At 40.4% G+C, this 23,421-nt stretch overlaps 1 protein-coding gene across 14 annotated transcripts in view; it reads left to right on the forward strand.

The window, feature by feature from the left end:
- LOC121314291 (microtubule-associated protein 4-like) overlaps positions 1 to 23,421 on the forward strand; it is a 129,670-nt gene that overhangs the window by 92,967 nt on the left and 13,282 nt on the right. For 8 of the 14 annotated variants that reach the window (XM_041247378.1, XM_041247379.1, XM_041247371.1 and 5 more), the window contains 6 exons: positions 12,525 to 12,625; positions 13,574 to 13,795; positions 17,892 to 18,081; positions 18,275 to 18,337; positions 20,463 to 20,746; positions 21,889 to 21,903. In XM_041247378.1, the coding sequence (XP_041103312.1) occupies positions 12,525 to 12,625; positions 13,574 to 13,795; positions 17,892 to 18,081; positions 18,275 to 18,337; positions 20,463 to 20,746; positions 21,889 to 21,903 (875 nt within the window). The remainder of the gene's footprint in view (positions 1 to 12,524; positions 12,626 to 13,573; positions 13,796 to 17,891; positions 18,082 to 18,274; positions 18,338 to 20,462; positions 20,747 to 21,888; positions 21,904 to 23,421) is intronic. The other 6 variants (XM_041247376.1, XM_041247380.1, XM_041247382.1 and 3 more) reach the window with 3 other exon arrangements.

A 23,421-nucleotide genomic window follows, 5' to 3' on the forward strand; every position in this document is an offset into this window, starting at 1 on the left:
AAAAGAGATAAATAAACATTTACAAAGAGGCAAAGGGAGAGGTGAGAGTGAATTATATATATACATATATATATATATATATAGAGATATATATATATATATATAGAGAGAGAGAGAGAGAGAGAGAGAGAGAGAGAGAGAGACGGCACAATGTCAGCTCTCTCCAACCAGCCGGCTGCTGCTCCATTCTCTGAGTACAGCGAGCTGTGCAAATCCACTACCCACTCCGAGCGGCCCGGAAGCGCTGTCCTGCAAGATGAGCAGCAGCAGCAGCAGAAGAGCAAGGATTACAGTGCACCTGACTGGCAGTGGCAGAGGACTGAAGGCAAGCTAAGTGAAATTGGGGTCCAAATGAGTCTGGGAGGACAGCCCAGTGCAGCAGCAGAGGGTCTGGTGGGGAAGGGAGCTGGGCTCACCGACGAGGACAAGCTGTGCTTCTTAGAGGGTCAGGGAGTGGAGAAGGACCTGAAAGTGCCGGCACAGAGGAGTGCTAGGCAGGCTAGTAACTCCCTAGGCAGTGCTGGGGAGAGTCCGGAGAGCCCACTGTCTTTCTCCTCCTCGTCCTCCTCCTCCTTGTTTGATAAGTCTCCAGCCTCCCCCAGCAGCAAAATGACGGCCACTACACACACAGTCACCATAGTCGGGACAGAGAAAGAGGCGGGCAGGAGCAGTAACGGGATGCAGAGCGCATTGATTGGAAAGTTACTGCCTGAAGTGTCCATCTCGGCAGACTGTGAGAAGGAGGAGATGATCAACGTGTGGAACCCACACTTCCATCTGCAGCTGGAGCCAAGCACAAAGGGAGAGAACCACAAGCAGGAAGAGACACCCAACTATTGTGTGATAGGAATTGTCAACGACAACTACCTGGAGGGAGGCAGCGGATTTGAGCAGAAAACGAGCCCCTTGGCCACGGCGATGACAGCCAAAATGGCCCCTGTGCTGATCACGTCTCGAGAGGCAGCAGAGGACACTGGGGAGGAAGCGGAGCCATTCCTGAGCGGCCGAGCCACGCAGCAGCGGCGTGCCATGCGCCGCGCCATGTCAGAGTGCTCCCACCTTTCTGTGCCGGACAGTCTTGAGCTGCCAGACAAGTACCCCGTGCTGCCGGCCAAGGGTGACGGGCTGCTGTCTCCTGGCCCCAACGCCAGGAAGTCACTGTCCCAGATCAAGAGGTCCATGACTGTGTCAGAAGAGCAGAGCCCTGCTCTGTCACCGTTTGGCAGTGAATTGCCTTGTGTGGCTGAAAAGAATGATGTAATGCCCCAGGATCCGCAGCAGCGAATGGAGGATCTTTGTGGCCAGCACAACCACGCAGCTGGGCTGAACTTTCCCCACACCCACCTGGAGGGCATTCCTGAAGTGAGAAACAGCAGCAGCACCAGTGGTGTCGAGGTCCAAGGAGAGAAGCTGGCAGGACTGGAAGGGGGCAAGGTTGATATGAAAACCGCGTCCACTCAAGATAAGCCCACAAACACCCAGACCAGCAGCCCATTGGTTCATGCCCCAGATGGTAAGTGACCCAGTGATTTGCATTTGCTGTGTGCAGTGCCAGGAGCCATCAGGAGTTTAGTCTAAGTTTGGACAAAGGGTGATGTAGAGAGACTTAGCAGGAGAAAGATGAGGAGAATAGGGATTGAAACAGAGGGTTAAGGGACAGGAGAGTCAGTTGAGAAAGAATACCCAATTTGAGGGTGAGATTGGATGATATGGGGTGATCAAGTGTTGAGAATATGTGTTTTGTGTATTTCTGTGCAGTTTCCAGGGCAGCTAGCTCAGTTCTGGACATAGCTGAGGTTGGAGGGCAGATCAAAGCTGCTAAAAAGCAGAATTACTGCAGATAATCTTTGCAGCTTCAACAAGCAAAGAGCAGAGGGCTGGAGTATCTGCATTCAATCAGACTTTGTAGTGGTACTATCTACAAATAACATCAATACTCTATTCCTCTAATATACGGTATTTTTCTTTTGGTAAATCATTATGCATTAATGTAGAGTTAGAAAGCATTTATTTATGAATGCTGTAAATATTTGTGTATGCATAGCGATACAGACATACTGAGTGAATGCATGCATAGAAGAAAATATTAGTATTGATTGATGGATGCAATTGCTAATTAGCATGTATGTTTTCTTTATTTAGTACCAAGCATGAATTACACAGAACTCTTGAAAATAAAAAAGGATACACTGAAGTCTTTAAGAAGTACAATTTGAAGTGCATTTAAAAGCTGGGGATTTGAGCTGTAGAAATGCCTGTCAGTTGCATTACTCTTTGACTGTTTCCTGGTCTTCCATGTTTCTGTATTTCTGTATTGTAAAACAGGTTTGATTCACAGGTGCGGAAAATTGTGTGTTTTTATAACTGGTTTTCAAAGCGCTGCCCTCTGTCAAAAGTCAAGGTCTTAAGAACAACTAAATAAAATGCAACACAGACACACGCTTTACTGGAGTGGGCTTGAGCGAAAAAGACAAGCATGGTCTGCAATAAAGTGTGTGTTTATATACCAAACCGCATGTGGTTTCTGATACCTTCACTGTGCCCCAGTGCAGCAGGAACTGTTAGTGCCAGAGCAGTTATTGGAACGTATTCTACGGCAAGTGTGATCATATTCATATTTGTTCACATAACAGAAACCACTTTTTAAAAAAGATATCGTGCAAAGGAAATCAATGTATATGTGAGGTCTGAAAAAAAAGTAATTGAATATTCATTCATATTTTGAAAGTAATGTTCCCATGTTCGTCACTGTGCTAGTAACTGCACAATTTCTATTTACTGTTAATGCACTGTCAACAGTGCGTACAGTCATTGAAGACTGATGGCAGTGTCAATGTATTGTTTTTCTGCGTCGGAGATGAAAGCATTAATACGGTATACGTTTCACTTATCTGCTAATGTCAGCTATAAAACGTAAGCTTCTGCCATTCATAATGAGACCTCGATTGGTCAAGAGGTCATTTTTATTCAAACAGGAGAGACGCGGTAATTACTGATTAGTGAAAAAGCTCCAAGAAAGAAACTGCTGGAGATTCACAGTGACTCAATTTTGATACTCTGTATGTTGGATTCTAGGTTGTGTAGAAGGAATGAAATGTGCGAGAGCCTCCCAACATAAAATGTCATTGAAAAAACATTGAAAGGACGTAGGGAGCGCAGGAGACTGAGAAGCAGTGAGCAAGCAGACTGGCGGACAGGAGGAAGGACTGGGTGTCTGTTTGCCAGTATTGGTTTTGTGTTTGTCTGTTCTGTGTACTCGACTGATGAACCGCGCTTTGTCCTCTTCTGCTTTTCCCTCTTTTTATTTTACAGATGATTCTGATATATTCCTTTTGGTGAGAGGGCATTTGTTATGTAAGTTCTGTGGAGCACAGACAGGGTTCTGTTCTCCAGGCTTCATTAGGGGACTGAGATTGGGAGCTTTACTGGGTTTAACCCACTAGCTGGTACTAACCCCCCCCCCCCCCAATACATCCCTTACAAAAGTACCACAGTGAGAGCACACAAAGTGTATTAAGCACGGCGAAGCATAGATAGGCATTGGAAAGTACAGAGTGAGATGGTCAAATATCATATTTTCTTAGTACAGTATATCCATAGGAAAAGTGCAAAATGGCTGTGCACCTTTACTGTCATAAGCTTTTATATGGGACTGGCTCCCTGTGAAAATCATTTTATGTTCCCATGTAGCAGAATCCCAAAACATATGATGATCATCATATGAAATGATCATATGAAATGGCTGAAGTAGTTACTGTATGTTAATAGTGGTAGGGAGCTTGGGTGTAGTCCCATGTTGGGTGGAGTATTTTGCTTTTCATGCTGTATGTTTGGTGGTAATGGGTTGGTGTACTGAGGAAACATTTAAAACGAAAGTCTTTTCAGGTTGAAAAAAGGCAACTAAAAAGTGTAATACTTTTTACTGGGTCATAATGTTTTGAACAAAGACTTGGAATTTTTTTTTTTAATTGTTGTTGCAAAACTAATGGATAGACTTGCCCTCACAGATTCTGAGAAATTACAAAGAATAGCAGTCTACATAATTGGTCAAAGCTGAGGTAACTGATGTTTTTGGCATTTTGTGCAGGACATTAAATTACAGCAAACTGTTCTAGTTTTTGTTGTGTTGTAGTTTTTTTAAACACAGTTAAAAGAATAGTTGCTGACCCTTTACTGCATAGTTAAAATGTAATCTGTAAGGCTATGCGTTTTGTTATTTGGGTGAGAACCTGGCTTTTCTAGAATAATTGGACAGACTGCACTGTATAATTTGTAAGATTATATCAATTTTGCCATGTCTGATGTTTATTGGACGTGAATGTGATTCTGACACAGGGCGCACAGAAGGAAAGATACATTTCTGAATAAATAAAACAGAACACTATTGAGCTAGCCGGCTGGTAGTCCACAGGAACTGTAGGTTTCAAAGGTTTATCTTAATACAGAAGGTTTTGGATGTCAGCAACCACGCGTTAAATTTCTTTATTGATTTCTTCACTGAATTTTTGAAGCATGCAATATCTTAACTAAATAAATCATAGCCAGGAATACATTTTTAATAGATTAGCCAACTGGTGAGGTATTCACAAATTACTGTTCAATAATTCAGCACCAGTGGTTAAGAATTTGGCTTTGGGAAAAGAGGATTAGTAAATGAAAATCATTTGTGCAATGTCAGTGATATGGATTGTCAGGAACAACCCCTGCATGGTACAGAGACCTTTTTGATGCCTGTATGCACTTCAGGTCATTTTGTAAAGACTTGAGGTTGCTGAGGGAAAAGGGCAGGTTATGAAGTGAGGAGATCACTGGATAATGAATCAGGAGTAGTAGTAGAGCAGTAAAAGAGTCAGTTGTCTATAGGATGGTGGATCCAGGTAATGTTAGGGTGCACAGAATGAGGGGAGAGGGCTGTTCTAGTATATGACAGCGCACGAAATAATGAGGTCGGTAGCTGTGACTCATTTCTGAGTGTACCATAAATCAATGTAGTCTGCCAAGACAGGTGATTAATTACAATCTTCTGTAAAAGAAAACCTAAGAATGAGAGGAGGCCATTCAGCCCCTCTAAGCTTACCTGGTTCCCAGTAGCTAATTGATCTCTGAACTTTTAATTGGGTCTTACAGGATCCCAGTGATTCAGCATCACAATGTGACTAGGTAACCCATTCCATACCCTCCCCACTCTCTGTGTGAAGAAGTCTCTTAAAAAAATGACCACTGTATTTTTTCAGTTTTCCCAGTTATACTATGCATTTACCTTAGTTTACACTGTTTGTCATGCTTAATAATATGCTTTACCATACCTTGTTATTCTTTACAATGCTTGCCTCTGCTTTACCATGCTTTCATTGTGCTTTATTGTGTCTCCTTCACTCTGTCCTGTCTATCTCCACGTAAGTCCCAACTGTTTGTCTTCTGATCCTAGTTTCTGTGCTGTGTTTCAAGTACAGGTTTGGGTTAACTACGTCAACTCCTTTTAAGATTTGAAAGACTTCAATCATGCCCCCCTAATTCTTCTTTGTTCTAGGCTAAATTACTCGCTCATATTTGCGTCAAGGGTTATTATTGTCCCGTGCTGGTGATGAAATCCTCTGTGAAGAGAATGTAGTGGAGGCAGTCGTAAGCGCACCTGCCATACTTCACATGTCCCTATATCTGGAGAATTGCTAATCCAGTTGTAATGAAACTTGGTATTAACATGGCATAAAGTAGCAAATGATTGAGATGATGAGATTCTGGGTTAAAAGGCAATTAATAAACTTAAATTCTGTTATTACCTATGCCTTACAAAAATGTAATGATGTAGTTATGGAATAGATTGAAAAATCGATTTTCGATTTAATCGTAGCATCTCTATTGGGCACTGTAAAAAAACAAACAAAAAAAAAACAGTTAAAGGAAATGGAGAGAACTGAAAGTGTATAGCAGGGGAAAGAGGATCATGACATGAACGTGCTTTTTCACGGCTAGTATATTGTTTCCCATACACAGAAAACGAGCCCTGAAGCATGCAGGATTGCAGCAAGAGCTATTGGACATGAGAGAAGGGCTGCTGGCTTCAGTGGTTTTGATTTGAAATGCAGGAACAAAAAACAGGCGATAGACTTCCTCGGGGTCACCATAGCAAAGTGTAATAACGCATGAGAGATACTGAAATTGTCTTCTCACATTGTCTTCATCTAGACAATGTGGGGAAGCTATAAAAAAGGCCAACAAGATGCTCAGATACATTGTGAAAAGTGTTGAATTTAAATCAAGGGAAGTAATGTTAAAACTGTACAATGCATTAGTAAGACCTCATATTGAATATTGTGTTCAATTCTGGTCCCCTCGCTACAAAAATGATATTGCTGCTCTAGAAAGAGTGCAAAGAAGAGCGGGTTATTCTGGGTTTAAAAGGCATGTCATCTGTAGACAGGTTAAAAGAATTGAATCTATTCAGTCTTGAACAAAGAAGACTATGCGACGATCTGATTCAAGCATTCAAAATTCTAAAAGGTATTGACAATGTCGACCCAAGGGACTTTTTCGACCTGAAAAAAGAAACAAGGACCAGGGGTCACAAATGAAGATTAGACAAAGGGGCAAAAAAAAGCGGCACTTTTTTACACAGAGAATCGTGAGGGCCTGGAATCAACTCCCCAGTATTGTTGTTGAAGCTGACACCCTGGGATCCTTCAAGAAGCTGCTTGATGTGGTACAGTAAATACATTATATAAACATGGGAATAGCATGAGAAAACAGAAAAATGTAGCTACAAGGTGTAACTTTTGAAACAATCTGATTACCGTGGCAATAAGCTGAAGCATGTTTCAAACTAACTGGATGCATGAAAAAAAGCAGTAGAGCTGCATTTATTTATTTATTTATTTATTTATTTATTTATTTTTAACAAGTTGTGCCAAAAGCTTGAACCCTTTGTGTGAGCTCCAAAGGGCTGGTTCAAGGGAATTCCAGACAAACGCCATGGCCATCAGACTGTAATGCTGGAATATAGAGTATAGAGTATAGAGAACTTGGTACTGGGATTCTGAGAGCCCACAAACCCAATAGAGTAATTCCCTGATTGTCCAGACAGCCCCTTGTTAGCTGTCATGTTGTGTTCTGTGCTCTTCTGCCCTGTTGTCTTAGAGAATGCGCTACCCTCAATCTCTGGTATTTACACAACAGTTCAGTGCTGTATGTTAGAAGTAATGGGGTTGCAACTTCTTTCAAGAGGTTTCTTGATAGGGGAAAGTCATATAAACAATATCACAGTTCGATTATCTGAACACCCCCCTGATCCCAGTTAGTTTGGATAATAAGAGGTTTTACTGTGCCGCTCACTAGCCAGTCTGCCTTGAGGTTGTCTCTTTCTTGACTCGAATGGGTGTGTTCTGAATGAATGATGTTCATTACGCCTGAGTGACAGAATGAGGACTAGCATGGAAGCCTTGCGGCTGCAAAGCTGGGAGATTGTTACTTTGATTTAGTATCACCTAGGGCTGTGATAAAACAGATTTGAGTTTCAAACTCAAAGAAAATTATTGGGTATTTTGTCTTCCTGCCCTGTTGTGATTAGAATCAAAGGTTTTATATTTGAACATTTTTGTTTTTGAGTGTAGACCTAAGCAAGTGCTTGTTTTGAAAATCTAGCCATGTTAAACAGTAGTAGCAAGCAGTATTTTAAGAAGGAGACTGAAGTGCAGAGGGACATTTCAAAATAAGTATTGTTATTGTTGGCAGCTGCAGAAGGACCCACCACTGTGGCTAATTACTCTCTGCCTGCTAATTGCCTGTTGAGTCTTTGGCACGGTGCAGTTCAATGCAATTATATACTGAAATACACTGGGGCTGCCAAAAACATTTGCACACCTGCCAGAGCACTATCAATAAGCGTTGGTCATAAATTGATCATATTTGGGTACCACTGGGACAGATTTCTCATTCAAATCTTCTGCATGAGGTCTGAATGGGTGATAAAATCCCCACCACTAGCCGTTCCACATTCCCAGATTTTTGGGGTACCACTGCACTTGTAACATGGCTTGATTATTAAAATCTTTTGCAAAGGGGAAAGTATTAGCCATTCAAGGATACCAATATGTTTAGTAAGTAAGGGGCGGAGCGGGAATTCATTTTCAAGGCATGTTTCTAACATGACCTGATATGGTACATTTAAAGATAATTAACTGTACCAGGGCTATGTGTTTCAGCTTCTCACCCTCATCTCGTATTGCTGTTGTGGCTGTGGTAGTGGCCCACCCCCCCTGCAACATGGCTGCAAGGCTGCAGAGTGCTTTCCCTGGCAACACGCTGGAGGAATGGCAGCTGTCTTTGTCTATCAGGTTCCCTATGTTGAGAATCTTCCACTTCAATACATCTAGAAATGGTTTTATAAATAAAAATGTATTTTGAGTTTCATAATTGAATACCCTCAGCAGCAAGCGTCATCTGCTAGATCCTTAATATTGACCTTGACATTCTCCTTCTCCATGTGCGCAGGGCGCTTTTCTGTGGAGGAGACTATCATACTGGCAGAACCTGCTATGTCACAATATGGTGATGGTTCATAATTGCACGCATCTCTGCTGGAGAACCTCACTCACTCTGTCTGTAACCTGCTAGTAACCACTTCAATGGCAATGTGTCAGCAATCCATTGTAGATAAATAAGTACACTCAGATGTAATGGTTTAGATACAGTACCTATGAATTTGCCATGTTGTAGCTTCTAGTATAAATTCCAGTGCAGACCAACAATTCTGGGCTCTTGAGTCCTCCTTCACTTGATCAACTGATCTCTTATTCTATTAATTTGGAAGAAAGTAGTTGGAACTGAAGGACTGGGACACAGTGTGGTCTGGTGGTTAGAGCTGAGGGACTGGGACACAGTTTGATCTGATGGTTAGAGCTGAGAGACTAGGAGCGAGGGAGACAATCTGTATTCTAGTGGATAGAGATGAGGGAGAGAGGGAGGGAGGCAATGTGTAGTCTAGTGGATAGAGCTGAGGTACTGGGAGGGAGTGAGGCAATGCATAGTCTAGTGGTTAGATTACTGTGGTATTGCTTATTATGTCCTGATAGAGAAAATAAAAGCATCTCTTAAATGGAAGAAATGAATTAACAAATATATTCATATGTGCTCTAGTATGGAAGGCAGTGGGTGTGAGTAACTTAGTAGTTAGAGAAAGTGCTGGGCTGCATTGTGGAAGGCAGTGTGTTTGAGGAGCTCAGTGGCTAGAGAAAGCTCTGGGCTGCAGTGTGGAAGGCATTGGGTTTGAGTAGCTCAGTGTTTAGCTCAGATGTGTTTTAGGCTTTGTTTTCAGTTTGGGCCTTTTTAAATGCACATTGCAAAATCAAACTATAACAAAAAAATCTGAAAACTTCTGTAGCTGTACTGTAACATCTGGACAACTAAACTCAACTTCCAGACACTAGTAATTGAAATGCTGTTTAAAACATTTCAGAGTGCTTGCAGGTGATTTAGGTGATCTGGTGAGCTAAATAGAATTGGAATTGTTGTCAGGCTTACTTCTCATCAGAGTGTAGCATTGCAAGTAGAACGAGATCATGGGAGACATTATCTCTGTATGTGCAGCGATGGAGATTTTAATATGGCTGTATCTTGAGAATGGCTTGTGATGAAACTTGAGGGTGTAAACATTAGATTACAAAATAAAATCTTCTGTGTCCCAGTGCACAACGAGGCATCTGTTAGGAAAATAAATAGCATGTATCATCTTTAATTAATAATAGTAATAATAATAAGTACATCTTGTAAAATGTGAGCTGTTAGTTCCCCCACAGGGCTCTGAGAGAACATTTTTTAAATTACTATTAATTAATATGATTCAAATGTGATTCAGCATTCTTTTTGATTCAGAATCATAATTGGTCTCTTGTGAAGTACACCTTCATAATAAAAAAAAAAGTCCTCTAACTAGACTTCAGTAAAATGGGGTGTGGGGATCCTCAGGAGGTCTGTAAAGGTTGCCCAGGGGGAGCTCAGGACAGTCAGTAAATTTCTCATTTGTAAAACAACATACATATTTTATGTACAGAAATAACGTGTTTCACTGCTGTGGCGAGAGATACTGTGGGTCTTATGGTACTTTCAGACAACCCCTGATAAAATTTACTGTAGTAAAAACCCAGCAAAGTGTAATAAATCACAGTTAAAGCATATTGATAAACATGGCAAACCAGGTTAAACTGGCAAATGCATGGTATGGTAAAAGCATGGTAACACTGCAAACATACCATGGTAAACTTTTAAAAGGGATGTACCGTATATTGAATAGTTTTTTGGGGTTTAAAATTGGACTGTTGTGAGGGAAGGGCATTATGGTACTTACAGATAATCTTATACAGGACTGCTCTATATTTCAATATCTGACTCTTATACAGTATAATATAGGACATGCACAGTTTACTGTCAACACGGACTAACAGTGAAATAACCCAATTAGTGAATTGTTGAGTCATGAAACAAACAAGGGTGCTCTGGACTTAAACACTCCCTTACACTGCAGTATGAGGGATACTTGTAGTTTTCTTCAGATTATCATTTTAAACGGAGGACCCTCAAGCAGTCACGTTTGAGAACCCCTGCAGGAAGCAGTGTGATCTGCTTGTCTGCTGGAGGAGAGAACACGCTGCACTGATTGCAAAAACATGTCCCATGAAAGATTCATAAGATTCAGATCTCTCTTGTTGTGTCAGACGTCTTAGATTTTAAACTGATTGATGCAATCTTGCCAAGGCAGATCGGGCTGTCATAGTAAACGTTGTCTGTGCGTTGAGTGAAGTCACTCGTCAGTGCATTGATTTATTAGATGGAGTCGGCAGTACAGTGCTGCTCCCTTCCGACTTGTGCACTGGTTGTAGAAAGGAGCGTTCTTTGCTTTGCAATTAAATGTGTATTTGCATTGACAAGGGTTGATGTATTTATAGGAACAGTCAGGAAACTAAAGTTGGGTACCACAATTCTGGTAAAATTCTTGAAAAAACAAACAATTAACTTAAAAATTGCAGTGAAAATAAATACTGAACAAACAGAACAAAATGTATTAAACGAACCAGCCAATTCAGCCTTGCAGGGCACTACTATCCCATTCTCTCTCTTCCTGCTTCATCCTTATATACTTATAAGTGGTCCAGTGGTTAAATAAACGGGCTTTTAACCAGGACTTTTTCGGTTCAAATCCCAGATCAGCCACTGGCTCACTGTGTGACCCCGACCAACCTCCATGTGCTCCGTCTTTCGGGTGAGATGTTGGTTGTTATAGTTCACACACCTTAGTCACGTATCTTGTAAAGCACTTTGTTATGGTGGTCCCCTATGAAAGGTGCTATGTAAGGATTATTATTATTAGAAGAAGAAATCACAATTATTATAATTAAACTACACAGTTAAATCACAGGGTCTATTTACACATTTACAGTGGCTCGCAAAAGTATTCACCCCCCCCTTGGACTTTTCCACATTTTATCGTGTTACAACATGGAATCAAAATGGATTTAATTAGGAGTTTTTGCCACTGATCAACCCAAAAACTCCATAATGTCAAAGTGAAAAATAAAATCTACAAATTGTTCTAAATAAATTACAAATATAAAACAGAAAATAATTGATAACACAATAAAATGTGGAAAAGTCCAAGGGGGGTGAATACTTTTGAGAGCCACTGTACCATTAGTAATTTTCTGTCTTTAATCTTTTCCCTTTTTACTAAAATAAATGTAAATGTACAAGGCACCCCTTCCTGTTCACTTACACTGAGTGTGTTCACGCTCTTCCTCACTTGAATGCGACTGTGAACGTGCACTTAACGTGGATGCAAACCTCGCTCCACACATATACAGCATCTCTGTAATTATTTTTAATGAAATGGGAATACGCTTAATATAATAGCAACCTGTTTTAAACTAATAAAACCAACTTTTTAACCCCTGTGGCATGTGAGGGAATATGCACCTTTCCCCCAAAATACAAACTGTTTTCTGTCCAGTACTTTTAATATGTTTCATTTGGCAAACTGCCAAAAAAAAAAAAAAAGAATACATTCAAATTAAACATAAGTAAATAAAAAATATAAGTCAGCTATAAAAGGAAATGAAACACTAACTAGATGGGAACCATTTTCTGATTTACCAGGGCTGTGTTTGTTAGAAAGGAGGACTTGATTAAAGTCTTTAAAATCTTAAAAGGAGTTTACAAAGTAAGCACTATCCAATTGGAAATTAAGAGGATTTGGACATTAAGACTTAGCAGTGAGAGAGAGAGAGACTTAGCACAGAGGATAGGAGACAGTTCTTTATGCAGAGGTGAGGGTATGGAATGGGTTACCTAGCCATGATGTTGGTGCTGAATCACTGATATAGTTTAAGATCCAAAGTTTTTAGATGAATCAGCTACTAGGAGCCAATGAGCACTGATTGGCTGAATGGCTTCATCACGTTTTATATATTTGCTTGTGTTCTGGTGTAACTGAAAGCCAACAGGTTTGTGTTTTCTAATAAGGGAGTTTTCTTTCTCAGCTCCGGTGAAAGCGGAGAAGTCAGAAAAAGACGCCACAGCAAACGGAATCAGAGCTGCGCCTAATAAGGAACTCCCACCAAGCCCAGAGAAGAAAACCAAGGTAGTTTCTGACTTCCTGTTACTCCCAGCAGGTCAAGAGTCACGTCTGATGCTGCTCCTCCATTGCCCATAGCCCATAGCTGCTCTGCTTTCTGCTGTTGCATTTGAGAAGTCCTGATGAGTCACCAATACAGTTGCAATCAGCAATTTCCTAATCGATCACAGTAATAGATGCACCTTATTATTCAGAAGTGAGAAGCGAAAAAGAAAAATGTGTAAAATCTTCATGAAAGCCTTCAAAGACAACCGAAAACATGCATGTGCATTATTATTATTATACGGAGTAATATTTATGTGTTGAGAAAACGTTAGTATTAATAAGAAAGAAGCAGAAAAATTAAGAAGCTTTTGTAATATAATACTATGGCGATAAATCAACCAATGAATGCTTAATTGAGGCTGGCAAAATAAAATCCATGGTGATTTAATAATCGATTAATTATTTCTAGTAACCATAGTAACCAACACATTCCTCTCCCAGAACCCTGCTGATACCAGTATAGTCTGCTGATACTCTGCTCTTAAACACACATCCGTGAATATGCACTGATGAGAGAGGGAGCTCTCCCATTGTAAAGATGTTTGGCAGGTGGTTATTTTTTGTTTTACTAACTGTTTTTAAAACTGTGAATGAACTGTTCTGAGATCAATCGGCTACCAGGAGCCGACGAGCACTGACGGGTCAAATAGCCTCCTTTCGTTCGTAACTTTCTTATGTTCTTAAGAGCGGTCAGAGGTAGCTGTCTCCTCCGCTGTCTCTCCTGCACACTTCCCTCCCCTCAGGGCTTAGTTTCTTCCAGTGCTTTGCTGTTTCTGTTTGCAACTTGCTACTGCTGCTTGTTGTGACTCATGAATCTCATTATTTATTTTTTGTTGGAGCATTGTCATTTTTTCTTTGTGTTTTTTTTGTATGTGTGTTTGTTTTGTTTTTTTTAAACGAACCCCAAAGTCCGCTGCAGCCACCACCACTCCATCTGCCAAGCCGAGCTCAGCAGCCAAACCGCGGCCATCCTCATTGTCAACTGCAGGCGCTCCCAAACGCCCGGCCTCAGCCACGACCCCCAACAAAAAAACACCCACCTCAGCAACCACGCCCACCTTCGGCTCCAAGAGAGCCACGCCCACCACACCGCGCCCTGCCTCCTCAACACCCAGAGACACCAAGCCCAAGGTAAGTGTGGCTGAGCCAGCAGCTGCAGCAACAACAAGCAGTCAAACGAAGTGGCGCCGCTCATTGCACAATGTTTAAATATTTCAAAGCACTATGTTTTTGTGTTGCCTATAGTTTTAACAAGTAACAATCGATCAAAAACTAGAGGGGTTTTTCCAAACAGACCCTTGTTAACCTGTTCAGTTTTGTGCTGTGCTCTTCTGCCCTGCTACCCTGCTGCATAGAACATCTGTGGTATTTACAGAACAGTGCAGTGCTGTATGTTATATATTTACAGGTAAAGGTGTTATAATATACCTTTTTAGGAGGTTTCTTGATTGGGAAAGTAACAAACAAGTTCACAGTTGAAATTCTAGTGTGATCCCAGTTAGTTAAACGTTGCATCATTTGCATTTAGTCTTTCTCTCTCCCTCTGCCTTTCCATTTTTTATTTTCTGTTTATCTGTCCTGAAAGGGGTTTATGATGGGGTTGTATAATGCCCTGGTGGGACTGCAAGTAGAATACTGTGTTTAGTTCTAGACATGGAGTCCAACAAGGAGCCACTAGACTAATCCCAGGGCTTAAATGAATGAGCTATGAAGATAGGCTGAAGGAACTAGATTTATTAGGAGGGACTTCATTGAACTCTTTACAATCTTGAAAGGAGTTCACATAGTTTACCCTAACCAATACTTTAAGCACATTACAGAAACTTGGACTAGAGGACAAACAGTTTAGTGGAGATAGACTTAGGATTGAGGGTTGGAGACACTTCTTTCCACAGAGAGTGGTGAGGGTATGCAATGGGTTACCTAACTATGGGGTTGATGCCGAATAACTGGGGTCCTTTACATTCCAGTCAGCTACTTGGAACTAGTATAATATTTTTAAGGTTAACTTTGCTCTTTGGGGTTGTATAGTCTAGTCCAAAATAATGATTATGCAAATTCAAGTGGATCTTAAGTTAATGTATGCCAGTGGTAACAAGAACATAAAACGTGACTTAATTTGAAGCGTGTATATTGGGATTATTATATTTGGAGACGCTCTGAAGCGCCAAAAGGTTATCTTCTTGTTTGTAAATTGTCGTATGTTCTCACATTGAAGATCTCAGTGCCATCTTTCAAAAAGCAGGGGTGAACACCAGCACAAGTTAGTGTCTAAAAACATGGTCCTCCACATCAGATATATCATCACCACTATTGTCATACCTGGGGTCACCTGTATGTCCAAACCTGTTCACACAGGGTGCTGTTGACTATCCGTTTATTATTAAGATATAGTGCAGTTGCTTTTGGGGGGTGGGCTGTGGTGGTGGTGGTGGGGGGGGGGTCTTCATAAAGGGCAAAGCAAAAAGTAAAAGATCTGTAGTAAACTAAGAGGGGACTTTTTGTTTGTTATGCTTTTGAGAGATGTAAGGGTTAGGCAAAGGCGATTAGGTAGAGGCCGGAAATCATCCAGCTGTTGAAATAGCGATGATATTCAGTACTTTTATTTAACAAATAATACTACTACTGTTCACAAAAAAAACTAACACTATTGAATATTTATAAAAATAAAGTACGTATTGGAATAGGAATATGTAGATAATACTGTTACTGGTTGAATTGGGTGGAATAATGATGCGCATTTAGACTGTGGAATATGGCAGTGAATGAAAACAGGTATTGGTACAAAAGAAACACTCTGTGTTATTGTTGCTGAATCATTGGGATCCTTTAAGCCACTAGATGTTTGTGTGTCTATTTCCATTTTAGGAATCCCTCTTAATCTCTGCTATATTTTAAAGTGCTCCCTGTTGATATGTCTAATCTGTGTTGTGCAGAGCTAGGGGAGGTGAGAATTTAAGCAGGAAAATGTGCTTTTTACAAACCCTTAATCCTCAATGATTTGCTGAGCTGCTACTGGATGTTTGATTGCAACTGGGAGTGTATTTGCATGACAAAGGGAAAATGAAATCAAACTGACATATTCTGAACTTCTGAACACACAATTCATGTGGTTAGAGCTGAGGGACTGGGCTGGAGAAAGGCAACATGGTCTAGTGGTTAAAGCAAAGAGACTGGGAGAGAGTGTGGTCTAGTGATTAGAGCTGAGGGACTGTGAGGGAGTGGCAGGCAGTGTGGTTTAGTGGTAAGAGCTGATGCACTAGGAGGTAGGCAGTGTGGTCTTGTAAATATTTTTTAAATCCCTTCATAGATCTTCTGAGGAGACAAACCTGAGTCATGTTTTACGTAACAAGTCATACAGACATTGCAAAAGCTAATGTAACAAATGTACAGAAGTACTTAACACAGCAGTCCAGGTAAGCTATGCACATGGTGTTTTATGCATTGAAGAAAACCAGAAAGAATTGCGTATGATATTTAATAACTATTTTGCTGCACAGCTTGAGTTCTCATGTTATCAAGCTTCTTGTACGTCGTTGGTTCCCAGTATCTCAGTGGTCAATTATGAATATATGGCATGCTAGAGACTGGTTCATAAAAATGCCCGGACAGCTAATTGTAGTCAGTTTTTTTTAATAAATAAATAAATAAACAAATCCACTCACTTGCAATGTGTGTTTATGACTGGTGAATAAGCGACTGGATTCTTGATCCTTAGGATTTCTTTGTCTTAGTGGCCCTCAACCTAGCCTACTTTTTGGAAGGTAAATCTAAATAATAAAAAAAAAAAATTCTGTGTAAGGAGTCAGGGTGCTTTATATTGATACAGCAAGGTGATCCATAAGGAATACAATGTTATCATTTCATTATTTGCATTAGTTTAGTATCGGTACAATTTTTTTAAAATATTATAAATATATAGTATATGCACATGCCGGCCTTTTGTAAAATACTGTATATTCCATCTGCAGCATTGCACAATAAAAATATATATATATATATATATATATATATATATATATATATATATATATATATATATTTTTTTTTTTTCTGTGTGAATTGATTTCCATTACATGAGAGTAGATGTTGAACTTTGAAATTTGAACTCTGCTCTCGCCAAGATAAGCACCAACTAAGACGTCGCTTTGCAGTAAACTAATGTGATCCATCTGCATCTCCTTCCATTTGTGCTGGTTTCCATTTGATGATGTAGGTATCCTTCTGTCTGGTGTTAATTTGCTTCACAGCCATATTGTTTGCAGAATTTCAAATAAGAATAATTGATGCTTTTGATTTTATTGTAAGATCAAGTTTTTGTACAGTATTTCAAAGTAACATTGCAGTTAAAATCTAAGGCTGTAGTTAATGCATACCTCATAAATTAGCATTAAAGTATGTACAGCATCTATTGAAAGTACTCATGACATTTTACTCACGTAGTGTCTAAGTTACTCAATGACCCAAAACCTTATCTGGAACACTGATTTAACATGTATAAATTTAAGTAAAATATAACTCATTCTCTTTGTTTTGTGCTATAGAGAATGGCATACATTTCAGAGTCAATCTTTTCACTGTCTCCCTGATCGAGCCTCTCTGGGCTCCCTGTTTAATTTGCAGTGTGTGTCACTAATTCTGGATTGGGTTAGGATTTGCCTGTGTTTTGGGTTTTTAATTATGGTGAGGTAAAAAAAAAAACATGGAATTTATTTTGAGTTTTAATTATTCTTCCCAGTACAGATTATACTGGTTCTTCAAGGCAGCGTTTGGAGCAATGTATTTTCATACTGAGTGTTGCAGCAGGGTGTTAGACATGCAATGTAAGACTGGAGAGTTGTTTTCTTTGGGATGTGTTCTGTATTTGGATGGGATCTCTCTTCCTGTCTCCCCTCTCTGTCCCCTGCCTGTTTCTCCCTCCCTGTCTCCCCCTCTTTGTCCCTACCTGTTTCTCTCCATCTCCCCTCTCTGTCCCTCTGTCTCTCTCTCTCTGCCTGTTTCTCTCTCCCCGTCTCCCCCTCTGTCCCACCCTGTCTCTCTCTCTCTCCATCTCCCCTCTCTGTCTGTCTCATTCCATCTCGCTCTCTCTCTCTCCCTCTCTATTTATGTTCTTTATTTGGTTTGGATATCCCTCACTGTCTCTCTCTCTCTCTCTCTCTCTCTCTCTCTCTCTCTCTCTCTCTCTCTCTCTCTCTCTCTCTCTCTCTCTCTCTCTCTCTCTCTCCAGCTCTCGGATGCTCGCAGTCCAGTAAAGAGCCCTGAGAAGCACCCTGCAGTCCCCAAGGCCAGCCCTGCTCCTGTTGCTAAACCTCCTGTCCCGAAGAGCAGTGTCACACCCAAACCGGCCACACCCCGCGCCCCAGTCCAGAGGAACAGCACCAGCACTAGCACCAGCACCCCGCCCAAGAGGCCCACATGTTAGTTATCTTGAATGTTCTGATACGGAAACTGATTCATGCACTAGTATAATCTAGACTGCACTATTATAATGCCCTTAATTCCAGGTCTTCTGCTTAGACTGCTACTAAACAATAATTTGTCAGGGCAGTGCAAAATAGAACTTTCTCACAGCCTCAGAAATAAATATTTAAAAAATCTTCTTTTTCTCAGCAATCAAGACTGACTCCAGACCAACAGATGTGAAGAGAACAAGTACAGCGAAATCACCATCAGGTACCTCTCCCTTCCTCTCCTCTCCATCTCCATTACTTCTCATTTCCCTTCCCTCCTCTCCTCTCCCTCTCCGCTATTCCTCCATCACCTCTGCCTCTCATTTTCCCCTCTCCCTGTACCCTCCTCTCCTTTCTTCTCCCTCTCCCTGGGTTGATGGGTGATGGGAATCAGAGTTGTCAGATTTATTTGAGTGAGAAATGTCTGTCTGGATCCGCAGTTCAGTCTATCAGATCTCATCCATCGCCTGTTTGATACTTATGTGTGACAGAGAGCCAGCAGGGTAGGTTAGCGGGGCCCTCTGGTGGCACACAGTGGAACTGTATTTTTAGTAAAAATCGTTTGTCATGTCCCCATTGGAACATATTAGCTGCAATTACACTTGTAATGTCGATGAGAGTGTAGATCTCTCACTCTGAATGTCAGTGACAAAGCATTTGAAATGTTTAAACCACAACAGAAAACATAAACAAATTAAATATGTTAATATCAGCTTTTCATTTTTTTTTTTTTTATTTTTTATTTAAAACGTAAATTATTTGTAAGTGTACATTCAAAAAGCACTCTTCACTTGAGAGAGTGATTACACTATGTTGTGTGAGACACACACTCTGAACCTGATTGGAGAAGTAACCACCCAATGGGTTACGTTGCACGTGGCATGTGGAGTAAGAAGTCTTCATTCTGCTGTGACGTCAAGTTGCAGTTTTAGTCATGATTAACATTAGAGTGAAGTTCTGTATGGAGACATAGGTCGCTATCCTTCAGTGTAAAGGAAGTGACATGTAGAAAGTCCATACTTTCAATTCTAATTTGTTTAGTCGTTAAACACTAAACGAATCCAAAAGGTTTTTTTTTTTCTTAAGTTATCAGAATCTTAAATTAGTGTATCATAGTTAATTGATTATGTAATTGACGCAGCACGTGTCTTTGGTCCTGGGTAATTAATGGATTCACAGACTTGTCTGAAATCCTGGTCTCCCATCCCCTGTGAAGTGTGTACCTCACCACTCCCATACTTTACCCAATGGGTTCCTGTGGCGCAACGGCCACTGCAGTCTGGTCAGACCAGTCCTTGACTTTTGTGTGTGAAAACACACAGTTAACGTTTTTGCTGCGAGAACGTTGCACCATTTATCAAACAAAAAAAATATATATATATATATAATTAAATTGTTTTCTTGTAAACGAGCACACAATGTGTTTATTAAATCTCGAACACAAGCTTGTGTTTATCCATTGACTTCACCGTCAAACTGAAGTGACAAAGATACAAAGAACCAAAAATTTTTAAGGAGAGAGGGAGAGTGAGAGCAAGGTGGATAGAGCTTGTGTGGTGGGCCTCACATCTATCGACGTCCATAAATATCCACTGGGTAGAGGCGCTATCATTTTAATTAGTGAATTAAGTCCTCTCCCGGTGGGACGTATCTGCACAAGTTTTTAAATTAGCAACTGGCAGAGGACGGGCTGCCAATCTCGTCTCTGCCAGAACACGTCTAAATAAAAACAAAACAATAACAAAACAAACGCACAGCTACGCCGTCATAAATACAATAACAAATACACAGGTTTGCTGACATAATAAATACATAAATAACAAATAAATAAATCATAATACAAAATACAAAATAACATAAATAACATGGGTGGAGGGGAGACCCCGTTCTAAAAATAAACAAATAAATGTACAGGGCTGCTCGCCCTGTTACAGAGTTATCTATCGTGTGGTTCGTGCACGACTCATTAGGATCCTTTAAGAAACCGACAAATCTTACAAAAACTGGCAATCAGCAACTTGACCGTTAGTCGTAAGCACCTGGGGACCATGGCTTCTTCATCCCTTACATAAGAGTTTAGTAAGGGGAGTATTCTCAAGCATATGACAGTGTATCGTGTCACATGATAAAGTACTATTTCGTACCCATTGTAACATTTCTTAAGCGAGGTATTGTATGGCAAACCAGGGTAAACTATGGTAAATGCATAGTATAGTCATGGTAAAACTGCAAAAATACTAAGCAAAATACAGTGGTACACTTTTATAAGGGTTGCTTGAATTATTTAGTTATCTCCTGAACTTTTAAAGCCTGACCTTTTTAGGTCATTTTTATTTTTCTCTCCTAAGTAGAGCCCAGCAGGTCACGGGTGGCTCCAGTCAGCTCCAGGAGTAACGCCACAACCCCCAGCAGCCCAGGAACCCCTTTGGCTGTTAACCGCACCCGTACCCCCAAACCCCCGACCCCCACTGCCACTGCCGACAAGAAGCTGACCCCCCAGCGAGGACCTCCCAAGACCACCCCCCGCCCCGCCAGTGCTGCCGGAGCAGGCACCCCGACCCCCCTCATCAAGAACGTGAGATCAAAGATCGGCTCCACTGACAACATCAAGTACCAGCCAGGGGGAGGCAAGGTAGGAGACTGCCCCCCGAAACGCTGCAGCGCCAGCTGGACGCTTTCCCCTCTGTATCATTCCAGAAGCACAAATGCCAAGGGATCGCAATCTCACTCCAGAATTCATATTAGGGGAAACTGTGTAGCGTTTGACATCTATGATTCAGTGTAACTGGCACTAGAGCGGCACAAACCCATGTATTCGATTATCCGCATTCAGTTTTCCACAGGTGAGGTTCATTGGTGTTGATTGGGCTAATTTACCGTTCCTAGTGAAGAAACAGCAGCTTGGATAAGTGCGGATTGCTGGTCTAAGAAAAGCTGCAATCATCCCTACAGCGATTTCATTTTATTCACATTTTTTTCTTCCCAATAGGGCTCCAAAATAATTCGCACTAACAGGAAATTTGTGTAAAGTGAATTTGTATTATAAGAAGTAATCTAGTATAAGCAGCTGCTAAATTTGTCTGGAACATGTAGAATAGTCGTAGTACCAGTGCACTCCACATACAATGGATCCTGTTAGAACAGAGTTCCGTTTACAGTGTATTGAGGAGGCATGTCCCTACCCAACAACATGGTCTTTAATGGGGAATTACTCTGATTAAAACAGACTCATTTATAACGTATATACCATTTAATACATACAGTTTTCCTGTTCCACAGGCAGATCTTTTGTGCTTACTACGTACAGTTTAATACATACAGTACCGTTTTATACGTACAGTTTTCCTGTTCTACAGGTAGATATTTTGCGAAAATAAGGTACATCCGGGACAGTAAATGACAGTCACGGTGATATTTGTGACATCAGGATACCTGGAAAATAGTTGCTGTTTACTTTTATTCTTATATGGTTTTGTTGGCACAGTCATCGTACAGTTTAAACGTATACAATTTTAATTACATTTAGCGGAAATATAAATGGTATATATAAATGGTACTGCTTATTACATTGTACAGCGCAATGTACAAATAGTGCACCTGTATCAGGAAATTTGTCTAATCCGAGTTCGTTTTAATGAGAATTAACTCTCTCTCTCTCTCTCTCTCTCTCTCTCTCTCTCTCTCTCTCTCTCTCTCTCTCTATATATATATATATATATATATATATATATATATATATATATATATATATATATATATACTGATGCACAAAAGAAACGCAACACTCAGGTCTAATGGATTTAATCAAATATTTTAAACTATATACATATATATATAGCGATACCACTGACATAGAAATGTTTGAGATCTTACTAGAGCGCAGGATTTAGGCAGTTGAGGGTCTGTCTAGGAGGACGTGTGTGGAGTACAGATGAAGAAGTAAAGGTTGCTGCCATTTGAGTGTGAACGCCCTCTCTCCACTGTTGCCTTTTGACTTTTTTTTATTTTTCTTTTCTTTATTTTCTGCTGCTATAAAGTTACTCAAACATCAACATAAGTGACCATCAAAACCACCAATGGCTCCTGTCCAAACAGATATGAGAATTTCAAGTGGACTCCTAGTAATGTGTGCATTCCAGTGATTTGAAGCACTGTTTCTGCTAATGCTGGGTTCCTAGAAACAACATCCTACTGCCCTTAAGGATTGTAGCTAAATTAATAATTCCATAAACGTTGCCTGTTTTACACCTCCATTCACTACACAAGTCTCAAATGTGCAGCTTTGAAAGACACACTTGTCATAGTACCCTTGCTTTTTTAATTACATTTTTGCATCTGGTAATACAGAGCCAGTGCTTGTTGATCAAGGAAGATGGTGCTTGCTTGGTTTATTGGTATGAGCAAAAGTGCCTTTGCATCCACTGTTTCACACAGAGACCAAGTTCAACAGTTACTGATAGCAGGGTTCAGCGCTCTAACCACTGAGCTTCTCTCACCTCATTGCCTTAAATATTAGACCAGAGCCCAGATAGAGGCATGGTAGTGCCTTTGTGCTTTGAATTAGGGGCAAAAAGCTATTCTGAAGGTGAAGAAGCAGTTTTTACACAGAGCTATCAGAACTACTCCAGCTTCTCTAGTATGTATTACGATTCACTAAATGAAAGATGCATGCATGGTGTTAAACGTGCATTTGATTATTAATAGTATTTTCTTTTTAAAGCATTTGAATGGCGAACGTCTCTTGCACTGTTTTTCCTTGCTGCGCTTCCCATTGAAGGAGCGCAGCTGACACACGTGAGTTGCTTCTGGGAGTGCTTGTAGGAAAACTATTTCAGAATGTCTAGTTCTTTTAGACATTTTTTTTAAACTATATATTTCTTCAGAAAACAAAGACTAAACATTCTAAATGTTTGCCATGTATTTTCTTTAAAAGAACTCAAACTCCCAGAACTCTTTGTCACAACTTTGAGTACCAATCCCTGCTTTTCTTGTTTTCAGTGTCACCTTAGTTCCTACATGCTACCTCTCAACAGTGTAGCATTGAAGTATCTGCAAGGAGCGATACATTTTCTTCACTAACAGCTTCAAATAAGTTACCATTAAAAAAAAAAATAATCCAATTCACCTTTACCATAATGTGTGTGTTTGTAAGGGAAATGTGAGACCTAGGAAATTATGGAAATACATATTAGGTAAGATGCACTGGAAGTATATTGTTTGCACTGTGAACTTTAAAGCTTGCTCAGATGTCAGCTACTTCTTCTAGATTTGATTTGATTTATTTAATTTTTTAATTCAACCCTCTGT

Source organism: Polyodon spathula, chromosome 4 (assembly GCF_017654505.1).
Source record: "Polyodon spathula isolate WHYD16114869_AA chromosome 4, ASM1765450v1, whole genome shotgun sequence".
NCBI classification, from domain to species: domain Eukaryota; kingdom Metazoa; phylum Chordata; class Actinopteri; order Acipenseriformes; family Polyodontidae; genus Polyodon; species Polyodon spathula.